Source organism: Periophthalmus magnuspinnatus, chromosome 3 (assembly GCF_009829125.3).
Source record: "Periophthalmus magnuspinnatus isolate fPerMag1 chromosome 3, fPerMag1.2.pri, whole genome shotgun sequence".
NCBI classification, from domain to species: domain Eukaryota; kingdom Metazoa; phylum Chordata; class Actinopteri; order Gobiiformes; family Gobiidae; genus Periophthalmus; species Periophthalmus magnuspinnatus.
Window position 1 is genome coordinate 26740297 of NC_047128.1, and position 26742 is coordinate 26767038.

Sequence of the window (26742 nt, forward strand, 5' to 3'; positions counted from 1 at the left end):
TCAATCTTTTCTGAGCAGTTTTTTTGCTTCAATTGCCCAGAATAAAGCCACTCAACTAAAGAAAGAGCTAGCAGTCTGTGCTCTTCTCTAGAGAGAGAAAGTGAAAAAAACTGTATCATACAGTCTTTTTTTTACAACCAAATGATTCCATTTAATGACACGTACATATAACCCCTGTCTGCGTCTAATTACACAGAATAAGTGACTGAAACATTCCTTTCATCCTCTGCAGTCTTTAAATCTGCAGTATCTGCTGTTTAAGTGAAGCTAGTGTAATGTTTTGAATTCTTTAACTTGGTGATTCAGGCGTCTTTAGAAGACCACCGAGATTGGGATTGCTGCTATAGAGGTGTAGTGTAACACCAACGGATTTGATGGGTTTCCTTCCCAGGCCAACACTCAACCAAACAAACTGGCCAGGCAGCCAACAGCGCTCCATTCATTTTTAATTACAGCCTAACAACACATGTGGATAACATTACAAGCAGCAAGTATGAAGAGAATGACTCTGAAGAATTATGAATATACTACACCGGATGAGTCTTGTTCCAGTTGTAGTTGTAGTAGTTTTATTGAGGTTAGATGAGAAAAATTTAAACCAATTTGAGAGTCAGCAAGGGCAGAAGCTATCCCTGATTTAATAGCATGTAAATAACACCAGGTGGTGAATATTAAGTATCAAATGTAGGACACAGTGGTGTGTCACATGACCCACCTCTGTGGGTACTGGCCTCCCAGGCAACAGGCACAAGTATGTACATGGGGAGAGGAGGGTTCAAAGAGCTGATGAGAGGCAAGAGTCCAGCCCTGTCTGCTACTGCCTATACGACAAACACAAAGCACCAACGGACAGCAGCAGCATGAACCAGCTAACCTCTATGGGTACTTCACAACTGTCTAAGATAAATAATACTGTCTCCAAATGATATATCATAAGATAATACAATTTAACTAATCATCTGAACATTATTGGGAGCATATACAAAATAAACAATCCATCAATAACATGTATATTTATACTTGAAATATTGAAATATTTTACTTCCTACTTGCAGATTCTTTGATGACATAAGCTGAATAGGCCCTAGAGAAGAGAGTGTTCATCTCTGTCTCCTCTGACCTAAATGACAGCTTCCTGCTGGGAGATACATACTCCGCACACATGCCACACAGTGGGAGAGGGTCTCCTGGCACGCTGGCGTCTGTCACTCACAGCACCACGACCATCGACAGTGTCTGTGTCAAAGCTGGACAAACCTCAAGGCACTGGGCTGTAATTGGAACGACTGGCCTAATCCTCAGATCAAGACAGACTCATTGACAACCTAAGCGGGCAGCGGTCCCAACAGTGCCTTATTAGAGTAACTGGTCCCAGCACTGGGAGAGCTGATGTCACTGGGGCAAGTCAAAAGATGTGATGCACAAGACCAAGAACATTCACTTAACTTCGACTCCTCTATGCTGAATTTATGTTTTAATAAAATGCAAATAATAATATTCACACATACCTCAAGTGCCATTTTTATCAAGTGGTGCACAGTGGTACACATTTTATCAATGTCACATTTTCGCAAAACATAAATGAATCATAATGACTAATATATACATTTTTGTTGGCTAAAATATTTTATAGAGTAATAAAAACAAAATGTAAATAAATGAAAGAAACAAGTGAAGACTAGATCCAACGTCAACATCCATTGAACATATCTGCAAATGTCCTGTGAGGTAATGCAGTACAATGCATCTATCTCACTAACTAACTAAACTATTATTGTTTCAGTTGAATAAACTATTTTGACCATTTTGAATGACTACAACTAGACTAAAACAAAAAAATTATGAGTTGACTAAATTTTGACTAGAAATAATTGTAGTCAGACCAGACTGAGACTAAAACTAAATTAAAATTTCTTGTCAAATTAACCTTGGAGAAATAAAACAGAGATAAGAGATTTGGATGGGAGTTTAAGTGGGTGAGACAAGCCTCCAGTGAGCGGCACTAAAGTCAATGTAAGAAGTCACTCTGACTAACACAGCTTGCCTAGCCCACTGCAGACAGCGAGCAGATAGACTGTTACACGCGGGGTCTCAGTTGGAACAGCCTCGATCTAGAATGGCCCTAACACTCCCATGGCTAATCTGCTCTGTGATGGAGGGCTCCACTCTGACATCTTCTTGGCTCCTCTGCACAGCCTGGCTCCTGGTCCACCTCTCACTGCAAACGCCTGAAGCAGACTGAACGCTGGCTATGTTTACATGCACCAAAAATCTGGTCATTATATGATATCTGGAGTTCTCAGATGAAATGTCAGGTAAACTAAATGTAAATGTACCAAAGGCAAAATGAAAGAGAACATTTTACAGATTGACAGAGCTGTTTTAAAATTCATTGTACTTTGTCTTCCAAATATGGTCCATGGTGTCATAATTTCAGATGAATGGCAGGGGCCTATATAGCTCAGTGGGAGATTCACAGTCCACAAATATTGAACCTGTTCATTACTTGATATTATGTCCATAAACCTGCCATATTAAGCTTATGGCTAAAAGTCCCTTAAACTAATTTCTCATCTTTGAGGTTGAATAATGGTACCACTTTATGGCTATTTCGAACAAATAACTTGTTGATACAGAAATCTTACTATTGAATTCTCACCTCAGTTTTAAACTAAAGGGATTGTGGAATGTTGTGATGTTACGTGAATGCACTCTATAAGATCACAACACGTACATGTTAAGTAGTGCAGGGTGATCCACTTTGTACAGCGCCTGACATGTGTGTACACTACATATATGAATAGATTGTGTGTTGCTGTGTGTTGCTGTGTGTCCGTAGCTTCCTGGCTTTTGTAATGGTACTGGGAAGCCTGAGCCGTCCAGCCAGGCATGCCTGTGCAGTGTAACCAAGGCTGACTGGCTGACCTCAGACTGTGTGGGCCTTTAGCACAAGATGAAGGAGCTTTTTCATTGACACAGGAACAGGAGGTATCGCCTTCCCCTTTGCAGCAGCACTCATTCATGGCAGACACAATGCGTTATTATTGGTTTTGAATTGAAATGTTAATTTTGGGACCAGGGCAACTCAGGCCCTGAGAGTTTACCCTGCTTATTTCTCATTTTTCAATTGGCCAAGGTGGTCTGCTTAGATGGAGGGAGTTAACTTTACATGCTCCTCATGTTACAGCACTGCCATGTATAGGTGAGGGCAAGCCTCAGCTTCATCTGGCTGTGGGTCTAGGCTGCTTTTTTATGTATTTATAATAAAGTCCACAGACTAATATATATGAATAGTTCTAAATAAATTAACAAAAATATGTTCCACTGCAAATCCTGACTTACCACATTTTAAACATATTACATATAACATGAAAATGTGAAACTGAAACACTACATTTCCGATAGTAATACATGAAGCACACTTGCTTAGCCAGTGATCCTGAAGTGTATAAAAAGGCAGCACTTTTGGGCCCAGTGTAAGCTATGCAGATCAGCACTTTGCCATAGCCGCACAGAAATGAGAGCATCAGCAGGCCTGCAGATCTATATGACGGGAATTAAACGGCATAATCAAATTGTTTGTGCAACCATTTAGTATCTCATCCCCACGGAGCTTTGAGCCAAACTGACCACTGGAGACTGGCCATCTACAGCAGTAACAAAGTAGAGCAATAACTAACGGCAATTAACGGGATATTGATGGCCTGTGACACTCTGCTTCCTGAAAGATGCTATTTGGTCAAATAGCTGCAATAATTAAGTATATGAGGGTCAGTCAATTTTATCTGCAGCTTTTATTTGGATCGATTATTTAGTAAAATGGTCAAGCCTCAGAGAGCATTATTGCTGAGTGGGGTGTTGATTTCATAGTGCAGGTGCCTCTACTCAAGTCTACTGCAGGGTCTAAAAGGGGAAACACTAAGAGGGGCAATACAATAGTAAAAATGTGTTTTTACTAGAGGAATTAATAGCTAAATAATCAATACATTTGCTTAAAGCTAAAAATATTGCTTCAGCACAATAGTAAAAGAGTGCTAAAAATATACTCATGCGAAGTCCATTACAGAATCATAAGTAACAATTATTACTGCTAAAAGTATAAATACTACTACTGTCTGATACTACTGATTTAACAAGTTATCACAACCAAACCAACTATCATTTTGCAGTAACTAAAAAAACAAACAAACACAAAAACACCCTGCACCCAATGTTAATACTAGGAAGTTTACTTTAACCCCGATTATGAAGGGGAACAAGAGATCAAAAAAAAGTTTCACATGTTCGAACTCCTTTTTAAGAATGTAGACTTGGTTTGGTCCTGTTGTAATCCTGGTGGAGTCCTGATTTAGTCCTGGTTTAGTTCTCATTTAGTCCTGGTTTAGTCCTGGTCTACTCCTGGTTTAGTTCAGTGTTTAGTTAAAGGTAAGTCAAAATTTTTATGTGGTAAATGTGCAATGAGACTTTTTTTCAGGTAGTACAATTCCTTCAAAGTAAATTATTTTTCCAGCACTGTCTTTATGCAACATTAGCTACAACCCAAAATAATGAGTTTTTGCAACATAAAACTGTAGAGCGTTTGATGTGCAACTTTGGTTAAAAATATACTAGGTTTCCCTGCTGGCTGATTGATTAAACATTAACCTGCAGGATCTGGGATATTTCTTATTAATCACAGGTGGCATGGACTTAACTGAGCATGAGGAAGGCATGAACATGGGGAGAAGTAAAACACGCTCGCCATGAAATCCAACAGTCATAACATATGCCATTTAACGGATGCTTTAATCGGATGACTGATGCAGTCTCGCCACCAGTGGGAGTCCAACCTCCAAGTCTGGCTTTGCAATTGAGTTATACACACAAGTGAGCCTATAACCCACACATGCAGATCCCCATTTCAAATAGCACATTGTGGGAATCGCCATGACCTAATGCTTCCCTTATCTAACATGCGATTACACATTTCACAGAGGAGCAGCCATTTTCCTGCCTACATCATGTCCAGTGAAGGAAAAAAAATAGTGAGATTTTTTTTTTTTTTTTTGCACAAGCGTGGGTGGTTGCAAGTCTCATCCAAAAGCTATAAGGAGGTGCAGGACAATCAGATCTTTTCCCAGAGTCAGAACCAGACCAGACCAGCTCATCACTAAAAGTTGAAGTCACCAAATATTAAGCCACAGTAGCAGGCCCAGCTTTGATCTACAGTGACGTGGGTGGTCAGTGTGGACTGCAAGAACAAGCTGTATTTTCCAATGTTCATTTATATTATATTGTGGTTTTCCATGTGATGATGCACTTTGCAATGGATTGTGCCACAACTTTTTGTGCCTAAAATCTACAAAATGTCTGGTTTTATTTTATGCACAGATTACAATTGTTAAATTGACAACTTTGTATTAGTGTTGTAATAAATGTTGTGAAAACAGTAGATTCTGATAATAAAGAAATGGCTTGTTACTTGATACCGATTTTGATGCCTCAATCATAATAAAAATCATAATCATAGTTTCTTTAATATTACCATATTGTCAAGTCAAAATGTGTCATATTTTGTAGGTATAAATTTTTTTACTCAAATTAATTTTTTGTTTTAATAAAGGACAAAAAGGTTATGTTTAGTTTATATTTCTTTCCACAGAAGTGTCCTATAAGATAAATGATTTCTACTCTTGCAACTCACTCACCCTGTTTTGGTAGCTTAAATATATATCTATTTTTTCTTTTACATTTGTTACTTCTTAATAAGAACACAAATATCTTTCAGTTTTTCCCCTCTTGAATAATGTACACAGCGAGTGAAGAAGCTCTTTGAGAAAAATCCACGGCTTGGGGCTGTCCCTGCACATCACTTGTCATCTCGTGATCCACGTGGCACTACTGAAGCGGGGGGCTTACGGCATCGCACACACAGGTGCCCTTTACACTCCCCAGGCCAAAAATGACAAATTCAATAAACTCAAGACAACTCTAAGCAAAGCACCTATATGGAGTCAAACGCACCTGACAGGCAGCTTGAAGGCCCTCTTCCTATCCGTCCTGACACTTCATGTTGACGCTCGATATCAATATCTCCGGAAGCCGAATATCTTTCCATCTCACTAGCATCTTTTGACACTGTGGGAACAAATAAGTGTCTTAAGGTTGTGGGGCTTAAGGTTAGATGCTGGTGATGGGGGGAAATTGAATCTGCAAGATGACATTAACACAAGTGTCCCCAAGTCTGTGTGTGTGTATAAGCCCCGAGAATAGACAGGCCCGGTTTAGGTTTCCAAGTGTAATTCTGACAGTGAATAGACCACAATCAACCTACTTAATCTCAGAGCTGGTCTTTAAAACCAGAGAAAGACGATCTGTAGCCATTCTTTACAATACAAAACAAGGAAACATGTGATTCATCTTTAAATGGAAATCCACATGAAATTAAATTTGCCTTTAGGGACCAATGAGGGCAATGAGGTGACTACAGTTTTTTTTTCTTTTCTGGATAACAAAAAACAGGGTAGTAGTTTGTCAAAAGAGCTCTCACAAACCTACACAAACCCGAAAGAATAAACCGACATCAAATTTTCAAGAATTTGCACCACAATGGGCTAAATGTCCTTGTGAAGTAAAAGCTTGGTAAAATGGCCCTGCAATTTTAGTAGTCATGATAAAGTAGGGACAGAGATAGCGGAGGCACTGTGCGTGAGACAAACGCTCCCTGTATATTCATTAGTATCCCTGAAGGTTCCCATGAGAGAAAAGGGCACCAAGCCTGTCCTGCAAAAGCCTTATAGCCTTAAAGAAGCCTGGGAGTACCATCTGTTTGTCTACAGTTACTCTTTTTACGCAATAGGTTATGAAAGTAATGCAATTGTAAGAACAAAAATATCACATTTGAACAGCATCCTCATCACATGCTATAAAATAAAATTATCCAGGTAGTTACCAATAACTTTTTAGCACATTAGAAAGAAGTCCATAGTGTTACGGTGATAGTGGCAAGATATTTCCAAGCAGACTTTGATTGCTCTCCTGTGATAAATGTGAAAGTGTACAGGCCCCACAAAAATCTGGCTTGATGTTTGTACTTACAATCTGGAGGTCTTGTCTTCCAACCAGCTGTGTACATGCTGCACCAGGCCTCCATTTTCCACAGGAAGCACCACCAGGAGCTGGGGGAGATAAAAGCTGCATAAAAACTCTGAAGGAAGGCACAATTTAAAGAAGAGCTTTATCTACAAAAAATGTGAAAACATCATCCTTAAATGTGTGTGTTGTATGAAAGTGTTACTACGCAAAATGTTTAAAATATATCAAAATTATTTACTGTATATGATATAATAACATCAATCCACTCATCCACATGTCTATATGTTTTTAAGTAGGTCCGTGATAACAGTGTGACTGACAGTGAGGTGTGGCATCTGGAGAAAGTCAACCATGGCTATAGTCCGATGAGGCTTACCATTGTGAATGGCTCTTTGATCTCCCAGCGGTGGGCCAGAACCTCAGTGGGGTGTCCTAGCCGGGCCCCAGGCTACAGCTAGCATCGACTCAGTGTGATAGTGCACTCTTACACGCGGGATGCGCAAGGAGACTGCAGCTTTTCAAGATCATCTCCGCTTCACTCCTCTGCAAAACACACAACAAAAACGTACATTCCCTAAATTTCAGAGAACGTCTTCATAACAACAAATTTTGCAGTAACATATTAATATTATAATCTCTAAACAAATACATTTTTAATTGTAGCTACAGAGTATGCTTTATGACAGTAGTGTTATTAGAGACATTATAATAGCCAGTAAAGAATTATTGCACACTTATCAAATAGGGGGAAAAAGAAAATATATATATATATAAGTATATATATATATATATATATATATATATATATATATATATATATATATATATATATATATATATATATATATATATATATATATATATATATATATATAAAATTTATTTTTATATATTTATTTTTACTGAATTCTGAATTGAAAATGTTGAAGTGCAAAGTTGATGTACAGAAATAAAATTATTATTATTGCCTTATTATAGTGCTGTGATCCTGTGTTTAAAGTGGAGTGTATAACTAGTACACAACAGACAAAAAACTTTCTAAATGCTGTGCAGATCACACTATTTTAGGGATACATTTTGATCCTACATGTGCCCAATGAGAAGTGATTTTGTCTGCAGAGTGAAGGATGAGCCTACCAGCAGCACAGTAATCGCTGAGACTGTGTGGGGCTGACTGGGACTCCCCCTCTCTGTCTGTGCAGCCATTGGGTTTGGAGATCTTCCTGTGGTGCTGTGTGTTGTTGAGGGAGCAGAGTCACTGCTGGGAGCCACACTGGAAGAGATCAATTGTACACATTCTTGCCACCTGAGATTCAAGTGTGTCTGTAATACCGCACAGCTCAATCGATAGGTGAGGAGGAGCTGGCCCAAAGCTTATTAAACAAGCTTTATGCACACTAGAGTGAATAGCAGAGCCTGTAATGTTAAGCAACATGTTTTATTAAATGATAAAATAAATAAATGCCCAGATTTGATTGACTCTTCCTAATATAGTTGGATACAGTAGTCATAGTCATTATTATTTTGAATTTTAATAATAATAATAATAATAATAATAATAATAATAATAATAATAATAATAATAATAATAATAATAATAATAATAATAGCATTATTATTATTATTATTGTTGTTGTTGTTGTAATAATTCTGATATAATAATAATAACACTGAAATGCTTGTTTTTAGTAGGTTGCCCCCAAATGCGTGCGCTAAAACCATACTCTGCTAAATAAGTGCCCACGGTATTAAAAACAGGCTGTAGCTAAGCATCATTTAGCGCAGACGTAAGCCGTAAATAGGAGGAAATTTGCGCGTGTAGAACAGAGGGACAGCGGAGTCAAAGTAGCGGAGAGAAAGAGGGCGCGCGCAGGGATGCTCAGTACAAATGAACAGATCCTGCATAGCAGGATGTGCAACGATGTGTTAAATTAAATGCAGCTGTTGAAATATAAAAGGGAAAAAATGCACTTTGTATGAAGAAAAAAGACGAGGCAAATACCTTGAAAGCCGTCAAAGGCTTTATCCGGATAACCGTGGGATGGGTTTGACAGCTTCCTTTAAGGCTTTGTGCCACAGATCGGAGCGAACCTCGTGGAAAAGAACGCTCTTCAACAAAATGCTAAACACACTCATTTAATGCAAGAGCAGCAAAAAGTTACAAAAGTAGCCTGTATTTTGTCTCAACGCTTTATATGAAAGGAAATATTGTATGTATCACCAAGTTCGCTGCCGCAGTTGTTGCAGGACACTGAGTTTAAGCGGCAGGTCCGCGCTGAGTCCGCAGGTATCAGGCTGAGCTTTACAAAAGTAGGCTAGCAGCAGTAGGCTTCAAAAATAATATTTAAAAAAAGAGAGAATAAAGGCACACACACATTTTGTTCTTTTGGAAAACTGGTGTATTTGATTATTAGAGTAAAGATTTACAGTAACTTAGTTGTTAGTAGGTATTAAAGTGTAGAGAAACTGGACCCATAAAGATCTTTCAACTTTCCAAGAAAGTGCATGAAACAGTCCGAAGGTTGTCAAACCCATAGGCTATTTATACTTATAAAAACACTATTTTCCCATGTAATGATGAACTTCTGTGAGGTTTCTGTACATTTTTTGGGAGAACCTATTTACACAAGCTTTGACTTAGAACTTGCTCTTGATTTGCGTGAGGAGTTCGCTGGAACATAGCAGCAATGTGAGAATCCAGCCTAGAAACCTCAGAATTTTGTTCAATTGATTGGTTGTCAAAAACAAGATATAGGACATCCAGTCAAATATTCCCAAATGAACAAAAACTTTACAGATAAAAACAAGTAATTTAAAAAGTTACTAGTACAATGAACAGAAATGTAACAACCAAACTCTAAAACACTGAAATAAAGCAAATGCAAAATACCAGTCCTCTTTAAATAATGTAACAAGTGAACAAAAAGAACTTTGCCTGAAAGTCATCATCTTGCTTGGATGAGGAGAGTGGGGGCGCATGGACACACAGAGGTTAGACTGTCTACAGAGGATCAGTATACATTATTTACAGCAAGTTTCTTTGCTTATTACAAGGATAATGCATCACATGAACATTGACAGTTCGAATATAGGTACTACAGACAGAAAATAATTTAATGTCAAGGTAAAGTTCTCTACCCAGTTTTTCTAAAGTTCAAAAGTACATCTTGAAAGCACACACACATCCATTCTCACTTAAAACAAAAACCTAACTGTTAATGCTTCCATTTAGATTCAAGCAAGGTTATAACCACTAATAAATAAGCTCATTAAAACTATAACATGTACATTGTACAAAAAGCAGCTTTGTCTTCACACTGATGTCTGTAAAGATACAATGGCGAGCAAAGCAGATACTTGATTTTGTCCCTGTCTTGTTCTTACTCATATTCTGTATGTGTTTACATGATTACACTGTGCCTTTAGGCATCATCATAGTCACTATGGGCATACACATACTATTTAACTGGTTACAATTTCTTTATTGTCCTCCATGAACCGTGTGAAGCGGAAGTGAGCTCCATTCTCTGTGTTCGCCATTTTCTCCAGCCCTGCAAGTGCAGCATTGGGCTCTGTGCTGTGTAGCTTGTCTAAGCTGCCAGTCATGCCACCAATGGGAGAGCTACCACCATTTCCTATAACGCCCGACATAGGTGGAAGTCCTCCATTCTGAATGACAGAAATTTCATTTGTTTTCATGGCAAGGCCATTAGAAAATGCTGCAGCATACTGGTTCCAAAAACTGGCAGGGTCCCCATTGCCAGCTCTTGATGCCATGTCTTTCTGAAAAAGTTCCGGAAACTTGACCGGATTTGTTCCCAGGAAGGCCATGGGCCCATCCACAGAGAGCCGACGGCCCCGTCTGGCAGGGGCACTGTTCCACATGTGAGTGCCCATGTGAACCTGAGAGAGGAGAGAAAAAAAGAAGAGAAAAGAATGAATGATGTTTACAAACTAAACCGCTATGGCTGAGATGATGCAATGGAAAAAAAAATAATAATGCTCTCCTTCAAATTAAAATAGTTTCACACCCTAGGCGCAACAGAGAAGTTAGTTGCCTTGTGCTTTGTGAGGTAGGAGTAAACAACTTATTTTGTTCTGAACCTTAATTTCCACATTCACATAACCACAATATTTGGATGCATATGGGTCAGACATGCAGAATTCAAACGTCCTTTTAAACTGCTGAATCATAAATTGTATACTTTGAAATTACAATACAATATCCATCTAACACAGCAGAGCATTATAATATATCACAAACATACAACAGCAACAAAGGTACAGTTTGTATGTTTGTGTATACCCTTTAATTTAAGAGAAAATTGTGTACAATAACACTTTATAATAGAAATAATGCTCAGAGAGCCGTTCTACACAGTGCTCAAAACCAAGATGCACAATATAACATTATTTTGAATTTACCTTGAGATTTCCTTTGGTGGTGAAAGCACGTCCACAAATGCTGCAGGCAAACGGCTTCTCCCCAGTGTGGGTCCTCTCGTGGATCTGCAGAGCACTGGAGGACGAGAAACATTTCCCACAGGTGTTACAGAAGTGCTGCTTGGGTGTCCTGCGGGGAGGGGGCGCAGACAGCACAGGGGAGGTGGAGGCTGAGGATGTGATCATACTGGGGGGCAAGTCCTTGTTCTCTGGATGGAGGCTGTGGAGGAAGCCGTTCACCTCAGGTTTGCTGAGTGGTCCCACGGAGAGCAGGGAAGGGGTCGGGCTGGAGGAGAGGTTAGTGTTGGATGGTTCAAACAGCTGTGATGGCAGATCTCTCATTTGATGGGTAAGCATGTGCTGTTTAAGGTTGCCCTTAGTTGAGAAACCCCGGTTACAGGCCGTGCAAATAAAAGGTCGTTCTTTGGTATGGCTTCGATAATGAATGTCCAAGGCACTCTGACATGCAAAGGTTTTCCCACAGATGTCACAAGAAGTGTTTTTAGTGACACTGCGTTCTCGGAAGGGGAAAATCATGCCAAGGGGGTCTTTTGATGAATTGACAGAAGTCAGGTCGAGGGCAGTGTTTGGAGGCTGAGAGTGTAAGAGACTTGTATGCTCCATGGAAAAGGGCCTGTGGTGCCTTTCTTCAAGCGTAGGGGACTTGCGTATTTGAGGGTGAACATTAGTTGGGGATGGTGCTTGCATGGAGGAGGTAGATTCTGATACAGCTGGACTTCCGGCACTTTGGCTTTCAATATCTCCTCCCAGTGACGAGGAGTCATTTGTGAAACAATCCCCATCACCTGAACCATTTGCAGCAGTCTTCCCTTGGCTAGTTTGTACCTCTTCCGTCTCATTATTGTGGGGGTTCAGCTGAATGTTTCGCTCATGCCCCTCCTGGCCTCCAACATCCAGAGGAGCCGGGGAGTTGCACAGACTGTCATGGGAAGCATCCGCAGACCTGGGTGTATCAGGCACACTGCTGTCTGGACCCTCCTCCATTCCTTCAGTGTAATCATCAGAAAAGTTATCAAGATCATCATAGTTCCTTTCATCAAATGAGCCAGTGTCAGAGGCCATGGATTCAGGGTAACTGTCGGGCAATGGGGTATTAGGGATCTGACCACCCATATGCATGCGGATATGTTGCTGTAAAACCACAGCATTTGTGAATTTCTTCTGACAAATAGGACAGGAGTGCTGCACTCTTAGAGGAGGCATGGCTCTGTGGACACTGTAGTGTGTCTTTAGATTGCCCTTGGTAGTAAACGCCCGTCCACAGATTTTACATTTAAAAGGCCGTTCCCCTGTGTGTGTACGATAGTGCATTTTTAGTGCGCTTTGGCAACTCAGTACTCTGTGACAGATGACACATTCATTAGGATCTGTCACTTTTCTGTCAATGTTTTCCACAAGCTGCTGAAGTTTGGACGTCTCTGACCCCTGGAGAGGATCCAGGATGCCGCCAAAGGGGAATTTAGCCTTGAACTGCTCAGACATGAGAGGCATGAGTGGGTTGGTCATCATGGGTGGGCTATTGGATGTGGTGTATTCAGCAGTGCTATCAGAGGCAGAGCTAACATTTGTCATTACGCCTGAGGATTGGCTGCCCTCTTCATTCTTCCCATTTGAGGTAGGCAGAGTTGCTCCTTCACCTTCTTCAGATGCCCCGTCACTTTTTGCAGAGGGTTCTGCAGCACCAATGTCACTCTTTGCTGTAACAGAAGGGCTCATTATGGCTATTGAGTGATCTTCTTTTTTAATGAAATGTGGGAGGCTTGGCATAGTTGGTGGAAGCAGCATGCCAACTGAGGAAGTTAGTGTGGGCAGCACAGGTTTGCTGTCTAGCCAGCTGGTGACAGGTTTCTCAGGGGGCATGGACATACCATAAGGAATACCCGTGCTGGTCGGGATGTTGTCTAAATGTTCGGGAACTGGGTAGGGGTTCATCTGGATGTGTGGATATTTTTCTTTGTGACGCTGGAAATGTACCTTTAGGTTTCCACGAGTAGAGAACCTGTTGCCACAGATGTTGCATTTATATGGCCTCTCGCCAGTGTGAGAGCGCAAGTGGATTTGCAAGGCACTGTCACTTCCAAACACTTTACCACAAAACCTACACTTATGCTTAAAGAACGCCTCATCCGAGCTGCTCTTATGTTCAAAGGAAGTGACATTGGGTGGCTTGCCTTTGGCTTGCCTTGCCTGGGCCAAAGCTGCTAAAGAGTTGAGGTCCTCTACGGTGGTACCAACACTTGGAAGAGAACTTGCGAACATGGGATTTCCAGGTGGGGGCTGAGGTAGTAGGGGATTCACTGCAGAGCTTAACAAATTACCTATGCCAAACGCTGGTGTGGAGGACTTCACTAGTGGAGAGCTGCTGAGCTGAGAGTGTAGACTACTGACATGAGCTGGCCTCTTGTCAGAGGATTGGGGACCTGTAGTTTGGCCCAATGTGCTCATGCTATGAGACTTCTCACTGCTGCAGGGGGTGGGTTGAGGTAGCTGTGCTGCGGCAGCCAGTTGTTTCAGGCTGCTGATGTTGGCTGACTGACTGGCCAGGTTCTGGGCAAGGCCTGCAGCTGCAGCCAGCTGTTGAGAGAGGTGGGAGCTGAGAGTGGTCAGAGGGCTGGCTGCTGAACCTCCACTGCCCGCTGCAGAGGTGGGTGCTGTCTGCATCTCTGGGGACTGTGAGGCCAAAAGCAATATCTGGTGGCGAATCTGTTCAATTAGTTGAAGCTGGTGGATTTGTTGTTGCTGTAGTGCTAGGAGTTGCTCCATCAGGGCCGGCACTGCCACTCTTGGCCCTGCCCCCCCACGGGCTTCTTGAGAGAATTGAGCTACAGCCACTTTGGTGCTTTGCAAATTCTCAATTATGACATTACTATTGATCATCGAAAAGTTTCCCAATTCAGCCAGGTTACTGAGCTGAGGTAGAGGGGCAGAAATAGGTGACGTGCCAACGGCAGGACCTGATGCTCCCCTGCTGCCAGTGTGTACAGGGCTAGCACTCTCTGTGTGACTACCATCCTCCTCATGGCCACTGCTCATTCCTGAAACGTCCACATCCATAGATTCATCTTTGTCAAGAGCGCAGGGCTCCAGAAGAGGACTGGACTCAGTGTGGTCAGTGATATTCACTGCGTCATTCATCTGGTCATCAGGATTATGGGGCGATCCAGGTGAAAATGTTCCAGCAGGAGAGGCAGGATTCTCATTAACTATCAGAACTAACTGATTTTTAGTGCAAATTTTCTGATGCTCCTCAAGATCGAATAGTTCAAAGAACTCAGCACAACATCTGTTGCAGACGTGGGCATCTGAGTCCTTGAGGGGGGCTTCCTCTGAACAAAGTTCTGCATCCCCTAAAAAAAAGAGAAAACAGAAACATTTTGATTAGAATCTAAATGTATATTCAGTTTTATTCCTTTATCTCTCCTATTCTTGTTTATCCTGTGTACACTCTGATAATAAATAACAATTAGAAGCAAAAAAGAAGCAACAAACAAAAAAGTAAAAAAATTGGCAGTGGCCTCTGCAAGGTGATACAAAAGTGATGCAAAATCAATGCGTACTACTCAAATTTTGCTTAAAATTGATCCTTGTACATGTGGGTTTTAACTAAAGGTAATAATTTTTTTTTACATAATCTGTTCAAAATATAGAACAGAATGAAGTGAGGACATCGATTCTTAATGGAATTTCATAAAAGTCCATTGATTTCCAATAACTACTGCCCTTCAAAATCTACTTGTTCACTCTGCAAAAAATCAAGCATTTGAAGGACTTATTAGACTTTCAATTTGCTGTCAACCAGCCTCATTTTCAGCCAACTAGACATCTTTGACAGTTTATCTGTGTCACTAAACCAATTTGTATCCACTCAAGCTCCAATCACAAAGGAATGAATAAATGCGCTTGTCGCACAATCATGTTTCATAAAGATTAAACCACAATAAGGACTAATGCAATTATTATTCATATGAAAAAAGTATTGAAGTTTTTCTTTAATTTATTTTCAATGCAGACAAAAACATGCTTAAAAAAAACAAAAAACATGCAATAGTAAAAAAACAACACATTCCAAACAACACCTCAAAGACAATTCAGCTTTTGTTAAGAATGAATCATTCTCTTTTTAAAACCCTCAACTTTTGAAAATGTTTGTCTATTTATTAAAATGACACTATGCCCCCAGCACTACTGCTGTGTTCCAGACTTGTCCTCATTCATTCTTTGTCGCTCTCAAATTCCACTGTTTAACATACAAGTTGATTTACAAATTGCATTTCTCTATGAATCCCTTTCTTTGTGGCTCTGGCCCCTCCACACTTTCATCAGGGCCAAGAATTCATTTGCAAATGAAAACCAGAGAAGTGCAGCCCTGCCCCACAGAGAGACAGGATGCCTTCCTATTGTTTGCGCAGCATGGGAGCGGCGGGCTTCGCCGGCACAGCCTGGCCCTGCTCATCTCCGAGTCGCCTCAAAGCAGATCCTGTTCAATTCAGGGATTATCTCCCTCAATGTTTCTCCACTCACAGACATCAGATAAGGCAAAGTTACCATGACAGTAAACCCCGGCCCTCACACCACCAAACCATGCACACAAGGAAGAGTCAACTTTAATGATAACTTTCCACATCAGATCCCCTTTTCAGCCAGCTGCCGACCAACCAACCATCATTTTATAAAAAGTTAAAGAGAATAAGAGAATGTATAAAATATATTCCTAATGAATTTTACCAGTTAAGATAAGCAAAAATTATTGGAATGAATTTGTTAGTTACTGTTTATTTTTAAGTCAAAAGAAAAGGTTCTCAACTTGGTCCAAAACCATGTCAAGATTTCAGCAAAAGTCACATTGTTGAAATATAGGTAAAGTACAACTACACAAAAGCTTTCACTATATTTAGCAAACAAGCTCAATTTATGTCACATAAAAGTTTTAGCTCAGATGAAGAGAAAATATACAAAAATAATATGTCAAAAACACTATGGGCTAATTTGTGTTAACAAAAAAGTGTTAATTTAATTTAAGAAATAAATGATCTATTTTCTTACCAGTACATAAAGTTATTTGAGACATTACGCTTGACGATATTTTTAAATATGTTTAGAATGGTTAATGTTTCATATATTCATAATTCAGTTTTAATGGCCGATGATGATTTTAATTACATTTTTATTTTGCTTAATAATTTCCTTTAAGTGCATACATTGAAAATATACATATAGATTTTTTTATTAGTACGTAGAAAAAGATTCAATTTAAATTCACAGCTACAGGAGATAAGAAGACAAATGCTACGGGAAAGCTTAATTCCTTAAGTAGAGCGGCTTAGATCTGAATTAAAACAAAGCTAAGACAGTCTATTTCTACAAAGATGAACTTGGCTGGTTGTATAGAACGCCCATGCAAAGCAGTGCCGAGAAGTGAAAGACATCAGCGCGCACAAAGAACAGAGGACAAATCTGGTAAAACTATGTCTAAAAAGGAAAAGCCAGGTTTACTCAAAGAAAAAAATGAAAAGGTCCTACATTATTTTGTTGGAGGCCTCAGGGAGCTCATTGACACTTGTAACTTCAGCAGAGTTTCTGCTCGGCTAAAGACTCGTTCCACTGAACAGTAGATGGGCTCCACTAAAGCCGTGGCCGTCTACACACTGCAGTGATGCCCTGATGACATGCTTAAAGCTCAGGGGGAGGGAAAAGGCGAGTCCTGGGGCTACACCTAGGCCCATGTCGAATAAACACTGGCAAAATGACAAGTTAGAGCGCTGTGTTTGCAGAGGGGGTCAATCTACAGGGGGCCACTGTGATAGGGTGAAAGGGGATGGCCACAGCATTGATAAGGCCCTGTTCACACGCACACACACTTAGGGAGAAGACTCCGAACAGCAGGGTCAATGGTGACCCACAGGGAACACACTGCAGTCTGAACTCTGCTCACCTCCGCACACAGGGACACAAGCAAAGGTTAAAATAGCAGCACAAACCACCCTCTGTGGCTCTCGCAGCGACCTCCCAGGATCCAAACACACTTTCTATGTCCACTTCCACCTCACACACTTAGACAAGGACTGACCATAACAGTCACACACAGGACTGTGCATAGAGAAAAGTTGATGAGAATGGCTGTATATGAGTGTACAGAACAATTAGAAGACAAGAAATAACTTGATGTTAATTCCATTCCACATAATTGAATAAATCCAAGTGAAAACAGTGTTGTATTTTCAAAAAGTTGAATGGCCTCTAAATATTTTGCTTGGCAAATTAAATACTGCATATTTACAATAATTGCAACATTAGTGCAGATAACCAGTAAATATTTTCTCCAAGCAAACTTGTTTAACTGTTTTATTAAGCCCTGTTTGTAGACTGTTAAAAATGTACAACGCTATATTAGAGGTTAGTCTAAATAAAACGTTTTGAGGAAAATGTGACGATCACACACCAAAGTTTAAAGTTTAAAGATATTTACTTGAACCAGTTCGTTACTTTATTTGGTGTTTTTCTGACTATGATGAGCATTTACTCTTTTACAAAAGGCCCTTTTCTTCAACAAATTTTGATCATTATTATGCATAATTTTACCTCAATATTGTTACTATTGAGAAAAAAGCTTTTCAACGTTTAACCGTCCGTAATTTTAATCAACGAACTTTTTTGAGCTAAAGGAAAGTTTAGAACTGGAGACGGTGTGCGTCAAAGTTATGATTTACCTGAGCAAAGCCACAACTGCACAAAGATGTTTTAATAAGTAGAGTTAAAAAAAGAAAGAACACTCGGCAATACCTGACAGTGATCGTTGTATTTTGATAAATGATTAATAGTCTCCCGAAGAGGCACAGTCTAATCATCGGAAGACAATAAACGCACAAACACGAGAAAACTACATTTTAAACACATTTACTTCTTTACACGAAACGTAAAACAAAAAAATGGTCGTTAAACAAGGGCTAACATCTCACCATGCGACAAAAACTGTCCCAGTCAGAGAACGAGGAAAGTTCGAGGGAAGAGCAGGGAGCGGCGCGCGGGACGGTTTGGCTCCACGGGCGCGGACAAGATGCGATGGACTGAAGACACTTGAAGCATGAGTTTTACTTAGTTCTACTAATAACCATTAAAGGCAACCATTAAACGTATCCTTAAACACTTCTAACTTAAATTAAACCTAGATTCCCCGTGCGTAAAGGAAATACGACTTCGTAAAGACTATTTTCTGAAAAAAGGAACACACTCTTTAAAATGTGATAAGAGTTGGAGGTGTTGGTATATAACCAAGTTGTTTCCAACAGAAAAGAGAATACTAATGATATAAAGAAGTAAAGATAAATAAAGTGAGGAGACTTGTTGAAAGTCCTAAAGTGTATAAAATGTGGATGCCCGGTGCTCTGCGGGTGGACTTACCATTGTGCTCGGGTAGAGGCAGAAGAGGGTCCGACTGGAAGTGTTGCGGCTTCGCTTGTTTCCTCCGCGACATGCTGGCTGGCACATCAGCAGGCGCCGAATAAAAAAATGAGTACAAAACCCCTCTGAAAAATTACGTAAATGGAGCCCATCCACCGCGCATGTGCCCCGTTATGATTATCAATAATGCTGCGCGATTAATCATACGGAGGGGGCTTGTTTGAAAGGCGATTGGCACTTCGCCAGCCCCCCTCCTATTCAAATGAAGTCTCTTTAATCAATTAGCTCCTGATTTGCTGGGGACTCTTGTCTCTCTTTCAGCTCCCACCCAATGAGTTGATCCGAACGAAGGAAAGGCAGAGCTTGTCCCAACTCCCCGTGGACGCGCGTTAACCCCTTGCTACGTGAGAGTCACAGTTGGACGCTGGCAGTCAGCATCTCCAGGCAGCACTTACTTCTTAGTTAGTTCGCTAACTTTGCCCACACTCTGAATCTGAACCAGTCACCAGGCAGTCCCTTGTCTTCTTTACGCACTTTTCGGACTTCAAAAGTCTCGGCAAAACACATGTCCCGTGCGTGGCCGTTGCGTGCCTTGTCCACCAGGAGCTCTCACAAACACACAGCGTTATCCCGAGGCAGAGATCCAGTGTCCCGCGGCTGTGATTTGACTTGATTTTTTAGTAGTAAAAGTCTTTGCTTAACGAACACGTTTTCATCACACACTGCATTCCGCGAATAAACAAACTTTGAGGGCCCGTGCAGCGCTGGGACCAATACAGATTGCCCCACCCACACGGGAGCTGATTGGCCACAGGGCTGTTCAGTCACCCACCCTCACTTCCACCCCTTCATCACCAGCCATCCCCTCTAGCTCTCTCCTCTCTCTCTCTTTCCCTCCCTACACCCATTCGTCACTCTGGAGCTAGGAGCGTGGCGCGCACTAGTGACCAGAGCGCACCACAGAGCTAGACTGCGCTTTCATAAGGTGAACTTTTGTCATGCGTTTTCCCCACAAAGCAGTCTTTTTAAATATGTTTCTCAAATCTACTGCATCAGCGTGTATAGACTAAGTAACACGTATGAAATTACGCCGAGGAAGCCGCGGCCTGTATGTCAAAGAAAAAATTGATTTTTTTTCTTTAAACGGTTCATTTTTTTGGTTGAGTTTAGTCGGCAAAATTATCTTCCAGATATATTTTCGTATCCTTGATACGTTTTTGAAAATTCATCTTTATATCTTTATATAGGCTGATAGTCTTCAGTCAACATGATTTGTGTCATTTGATAAAATACCTTAATGTATAATGCCAAATATTATGACGTTTATGAATAATAATAATAATAATATTATTATTATTATTATTATTATTATTATTATTATTATTATTATTATTATTATTATTATTATATTGTTGCACTGTCAATAGAAACAGACGTGAGAGCGATGTGTTAAGGGCAAGAGGTCCCAGTGGAGCGCCTCCTCTCACTAGATTTATTACAAGGAAAAGATAAACGAAGCTTTCAGTGGGGCTGATTTTGAGGAATGAACATAATAACGTTACCATAGGTGATGGCCGGGATGCCATTATTTTTCACTGAATATTTAACGAGCAGCTGCAGGCGAGATGGATCTGCTCCTCTCTCGTGTCAGCTATCTTTTAGTTTCGACTTGCCTCCACTATTTACTTATTCATGGAGCAGTCAGGGAATCAAACACTGACGCTCCACAACATTTCAAAACACGACTCTATAAAATATGTTTTTTCACAAAATAATAGGCTACCTGAGACACTGTAAGCACTGATTAGAGAAATGAGGCTATAGCGCATTATAAATTATACTCATCGCAAAAGCGCACGCAATTATGAGTGCAAGAGGAAAAAGGCCTGTGCAATATTGTAATGTCCCGGGCGGGAAAATCAATGAGCGCTTAATTGATGTGAGTGTTGGTGTGAGATTGTAAACAGGGTGATTTGCAGTCCAGCCGAGCGCGAGACATTTTAAATGGGATTCATTTGAGAACGAAGTCGAGGAGGATACTGTTAACAGTCACACGCTCCCAGGACAGTGGGAATACTTCCTACAAAGAGCACAACCGCAAACATAATCTTCAACAGTCATTTTCTCTTATAATTTGTTTAATAAAATAAATATTATTTACAAAATGTAATGCCACTCACGAACCATTTTCTTCCACTGATCACAGTCACTGTATCTTTCCAGACGCGCAAAGGCCTGCGCATTTTAGCCACTGATGCCACGACAGAGCTGCAGGAGCGCGCTGCTCTACAGCCCTCCTCACTCCACATTCAACACGTGCTAGTCTACTTTACGCAGCCACGCGACGCGTCTGCAAACAGCGAGCTGCACCAGGGCCTTAGACACACGAGCACGCGCCTGAGAGTGCGAGTCTGAGATAACGGCAGAAGAAAGCGGGGAAACGGGCTAAACAGATAAAGTGCTGCGGTCGCAGTGGACTTACACTATGCTCAGATAAACTGCAGTGTATAACCCAACAAGGGCCGATATATGTATACATTAATGTACGGACAGAAAAAAGTGAATTTAACAAATATGTAATATCATAAAATGCATGTTTTGCTTGATTATTGCGTGAGCTTAAACCTCATCCTCCCAAAGCAAATATGGAGATGCCTCAAGCCGTCGTGCACACTGACGTCTTGCACGAGGATTAGGAGCTTGATTAAAGAGATTGTTGTAAGCTGGTCTCATGCTTAAAGAAATCAAGAAATAGGGCCACATTTCCTTCTGTCCTGCTGACACCAAAGTTAACTGTAGCATATATGGAGACTTCTTTTGATTATGACATTACAAATCTACAGGTTTCATACAATGTAGTAAATGCTGTAGTATGGTTTCTGGTATGTCTTTAGTATACCTCATTGGTAAAGATTTCTGTGTGAAAAATGGAGTGCATTAGAATGCAGTACCTGCTGCTGCAGCAGCAAAGGATGGCCTCCATTAATGAAGAGATCAGGGGATGTGTATTGTCCTCCACAGCCCTGCCACCACTTGTCTCGCTCATCCTCTCCTTCCTTTGTGCCCCTGACAACTTCCTGCAGCTCACCCCGTATCAATGGGCCCTGTTTGCTTTTACACAATCTCCGTTGCAGTTACAGACTGCACTCCTCTGTCATAGGCCACCTTTGCCTCAGGAGCAAATATCAGAAGGAGAGAAGGCAATGAAGGTTTGAAGGTTCAGTGGTCAGAAAGCCTCTAATTAAATAGTGTGCATCTCAGGTACAACAGTCTAAAACAGACAACAAGGTTTTGTGGTGTGGCTGTCTCACCCATCTTTTCTGTATTTATAAAGTTATCACAACCTCAAACTTCAAATTTGTTATATGTGCTTTTAGCTTTAAATTAAAGCTCCTTCACAAAAGCTTCTTAGAAAGTAAGATTTTTGTTACCCATCAATTTGCATAGATAAGCACACAGTTCAGTGAATATCACAAAGTAATAAGCATCATTTTAATAACTTGACAATATGACATAACAAAAAAGCTGAACAGTACATAGAATACAGTACATTTAGAAGTATAACCTTAAATGTAGCTTCTCATGAGAATGTTTCTCATTACTGCCTGTGCATTGATAGAGACACTGAGCCGTGATCATTATATCGTCCACTTGTTATGATCTTGATTCACTTGATTGTATCTGATTAAACATACTCGCTTGAGTTGCCTTAACTGGAAACACCATGGCATTGGATGACAACCAAGACTCCTCTTTTAGTTCCTTCGGTATCCTTGAAAAACACAATGTGCTTTCATATGACATTGACAAATGATATTTAGACGTGGCAAGAGATGCTTAGGTTGTTAGATATTTCACAGAATGGAGCTGGATTACACTCAGTCACATTACTAGGGCTGGGGGTTACCAAAAACATCTTGAAGAAATTACTCACATTACTTTACACCACCAATGAAATTTGAGATTGGATGTCTTTTTGGGCACAACAAAAATAGACTTTGAAAAAAAAATACATTAAGTTCTTAAAAGTACTGTAAGTTGGACATGCAGATACACTATGACTACACAACCCTCTCGCCCCTCTTCTTCCTACTGTAAACACTCCACAAAGTTCTAACATATTAAGTGGTTTATTCTCTTTGACTCTGCGCTCAAGATGTTTATCAACTGCTGCCAGACAGTTGTGCTGGTCGACCAACAGTTAACTGTGTCTAAGGCAGCCCCTTATTGCTATTGATAGTAAGCATCAGTGTCCTAGGCTGAGAAATGGGGCTGGTGGGGGAAAACGCAACCTATTGATCTGCAGCTTGTCCCTGATTGGCCCAGAGCGAGCGAGCGGGAGGGAATAGACGACGCCAGACTTACTGTCACCTGGGAGAGATACCACAGGGGCGGGACTGGATTCAATAAACTGTACAGTGCAAAACTCCCAGACAGGTTACAAATGCAGGCCATGAATGATTTATGTTACAATATGACAAAGTTATACAAAAACAGGAAAAAGAATATAAAAAGTGCGTATTTACTAGTCCTAACTAAATAGTCCTATCTCACAATGGACTAAACACAAATAACTTGTAGAACTGGGGTGAATGCTCTTTCCTTTGAGCCATGAAACCATTTTAATTCACAATTCTTTTATGGTGCATCATATTAAATCAACTATATTATATCTCTTACTCCTCTACTCCTTTTTCTCAGCAATGACTTTTCCCAGATTGGCACTACGATATTCAGAGCTCTTCTGATAGCTACCTCATTTCACCCTCCTTCCTTCCTCCATAATCCTCCATATTCCCAATAAAAAATGGGCAGTAAACGTGACGTCGTTTCACTCTTAATTGCTCTTTAAAAGTAGCACAAACACACATTAGACCGTGCTGAGGTTTTGGCGGTTCAAAAATCAGCAATCTGTCGGAAAGAATAGTGTTGCAGACTCAATGTGAGGTCTTCTCGAGTTCTCGACCACACAAGAGAGCTTTAAATGTATGCTAGTGTTTGTATGTGCGTGACAGAGACAGTTCAGTGTGTGGCTGTTTTTGTACAATATGTTATTTTGAGACATTCTATGAATCCAAGTAAAGGATAGAGGAGCAGGATTTCACATACGGGCAGGTTTGTCAAATTAAAAAAAAGGAAATTTGTTGTTTTGTGCTGAGAAAAGTGGGGTGAAACTTGCCTGGAGCAGAGGGGGAACTGGCGTGTGCCTTGTCAGTCTTTATTTGGCCCACTTGTACAAGTCGAGTCGGATTGAGGATGTCACTGGAGTCATTGCTAGTGATGACTGGAGAAAAGGCTACCTCAGGGGTAAACTGGCTGAACTTATGGCCACAGCTCCTGACAATTCTGCAAGGACACAAGAGGAGAGAGTAACAATCACCTAAGAAAAGTTTGGTTTATGGGTGATACTTTGAAATAGCAAGGAAAAAAAAAAAGATTGTTTTTGAATCACTGTTGGCGTAACACATTTTAGAAGGAGAAATAGTTGCTACAATTCTAATATTACAAGTCATAGCTGTAAAAATGTAACTTTGTGTGTGCTATGATTCTACTTCTGACAGAAACCCCTGAACCATCTTGTAGCCTTTGGGGCAGAGACTTGAAGTGAACATTACAGTGCATGGTTATAATTCTTCTTAATTCTTAATAGAACAAGTCTAGTGAACATGTGGGCCACCTACAGCAACAAAACTTAACTTTCAATGGTACTGGTGTCTTTCAAAGTGGGAGGTTTAGTTTCATGTCTAGTAATCCCTCTACAGGTAGGGTGTGTTGACTCATCGCGCAGACAGGGCACAAACACACATCAGTGCTTTAAAAGAAGTTTGTGTTTTTTATGACTTCCTTTCCTATTCAGTGGCCTCCCCACTTTTCCAGAGTGCCCTGGGTGTGCAGTGTGCTTATTATGTACTGGGCCCTCAGAAGGCAGCTTTTGTCCAGATCACTGGGTCTCTCTCACTAGCCTCTGCTCTTTCTCTCGCTAGCCCCCACTCTTTCCTTCCCATTGGCTCTTTAATATTCACAGTTAGAGCCTTGGCTCTCACATGACGCCTGTTTTCCCAGTCCCCTCTGCACTAACAGCCAAGTGTGGCCCTGTGAGTGTAAACACACAGAGAGAGGAGGGACATCTCCTGACAAACATCTCCATGAAGGTGCAACCCTGCCCCATGTCATTCATTCTTTACCTAGCAGTAGACTTAAACTGTTAACACCAATGAGCTAGTGTCCAGACCCACAGGCCTGCCAGTGGCTGCACAAGCCTCAGTACCACTCTCACATCTGCTGTGCACACTGAGGCGGCACATTAGCATTCACATTCAAGCAGTAACTGCTACTTGTCTGTGTAGCTTCAGTATATGGCTCCAACCAATAAAATCACTTTGGCATGTTGCACTTTTATTTGCCTTCTCAAAGAAAAAAAAGAGATTAGTCTGCAATACCTGTATTAGTGATAAAACAATTAATATGTTTCATATATGGGGGTTATTTTGTTTTAGCTTCCCTTCAGCTGATCATCTTCAGCATGTACAAAGAGTTTAAGGTTTGGATATTCCAAATGGCACAGGTCCATATGGACTTTCAAAAGACCACACTGACCTGAACATGCATGCATGGGAAATCTTATTTAAAATTCCTCATAGTAGATACTGTTGTTGTGTCTAGTACTTCAAAGAACTTGTCCAATCGCCTTGAGTTGTGAATGTATCTCTGTGACAAACATTCATTGTAGGTGGCAGTAGCAGTGGTCCTCATTAAGGCCAGAGCATCTTCCAGTGTTCCTTTGTTTAACCAGGTGTCTTTTATACTACTATCACCAGGATGATATCTGAAAAGACTTGCAACCACTGGAGAAAATTGTCATTACCTCGTGGCCCCAGTATCTGCCAATGACAGCAAAGCGCTAGCAAACAGCATGAATTAGCAGTGGAGCCTATACTTAAATAGAAGATCACTCCAAACATTGATAAGGCTGTGCGGCGTGTGGCAGTAAGAGCCCTGGTGATGTTAACAGCACACTGCTATTATCGCAGGTGTGATCGCTCACCAGCCCACTGCTGCATTTACATCTTAATTACCACTCTAATCAATGGGCTTGCTCTTTGACTTCATTTGTGACATTCATGAAACCTCATTTAAGATGTAAGAATAGTATTGGTGTTCGGGAAAGCCAAGTTCTCTTAACATAAGCAAAAAGGTAACAGAGAAAAACATTCACATTCACATCAGGCTAAATCCTGGGAAATAATTATAATTGCAAACTGCTCTAAAAACGGTTAAAAAGAATTGGTGAGATGTGCGAGGTATGACACAAAATGGATGACTTGAGCCGGGTGATTTAAATGGCAAGTGATTGAACAACAAACTCGCATTAAGAGTGTATTGATGAGTTCAGTGTTTCATTTGAGATCAATAAGATGATTGGAAGAGGCTGAGCCAATACGTGGTGCAGGCAGGGGGATGCTCGTCATGATGCAGAGACTAGAAGAGTGTATTGAACTGCTTCAGAAGTGCATAGAAAAGGCAGGGTTTGTCGTTTTAAGCTTCTAGGGAAAAAGGCATACAATTCAATTCAGGGAAGGACATTCACAATTTCTTCCAGAACATCAGCTGCACAAGTAAATGTGATCTGATTTTCAAAATGTTTGTAAAATACCAGCTATCTGCCCACAAATAGTCTCATCACACCTGGTTTACGGAAATTCTAGTCTCAAAGCGAAATCAGTTACATCCACAGAGCAACTTTGTACACACACTTTTTTGGCAGGAAGAGGAGATTCAATTCAGTTTTCAACAGTGTGTTGGGCT

At 40.7% G+C, this 26742-nt stretch overlaps 1 protein-coding gene across 1 annotated transcript; it reads right to left on the reverse strand.

Moving 5' to 3' along the window:
* Positions 1-9724: 9724 nt before the first annotated feature.
* Positions 9725-19677, reverse strand: sall1a (spalt-like transcription factor 1a). The gene is made up of 3 exons (XM_033991076.2): positions 18937-19677; positions 11500-14885; positions 9725-10977 (listed from the first exon to the last, which is right to left on the reverse strand). Exons 1-3 carry the CDS (start codon positions 19007-19009, stop codon positions 10537-10539), a joined length of 3900 nt encoding a protein of 1299 aa, XP_033846967.1. The 5' UTR covers positions 19010-19677; the 3' UTR covers positions 9725-10536.
* Between the last annotated feature and the right edge of the window lie 7065 nt (positions 19678-26742).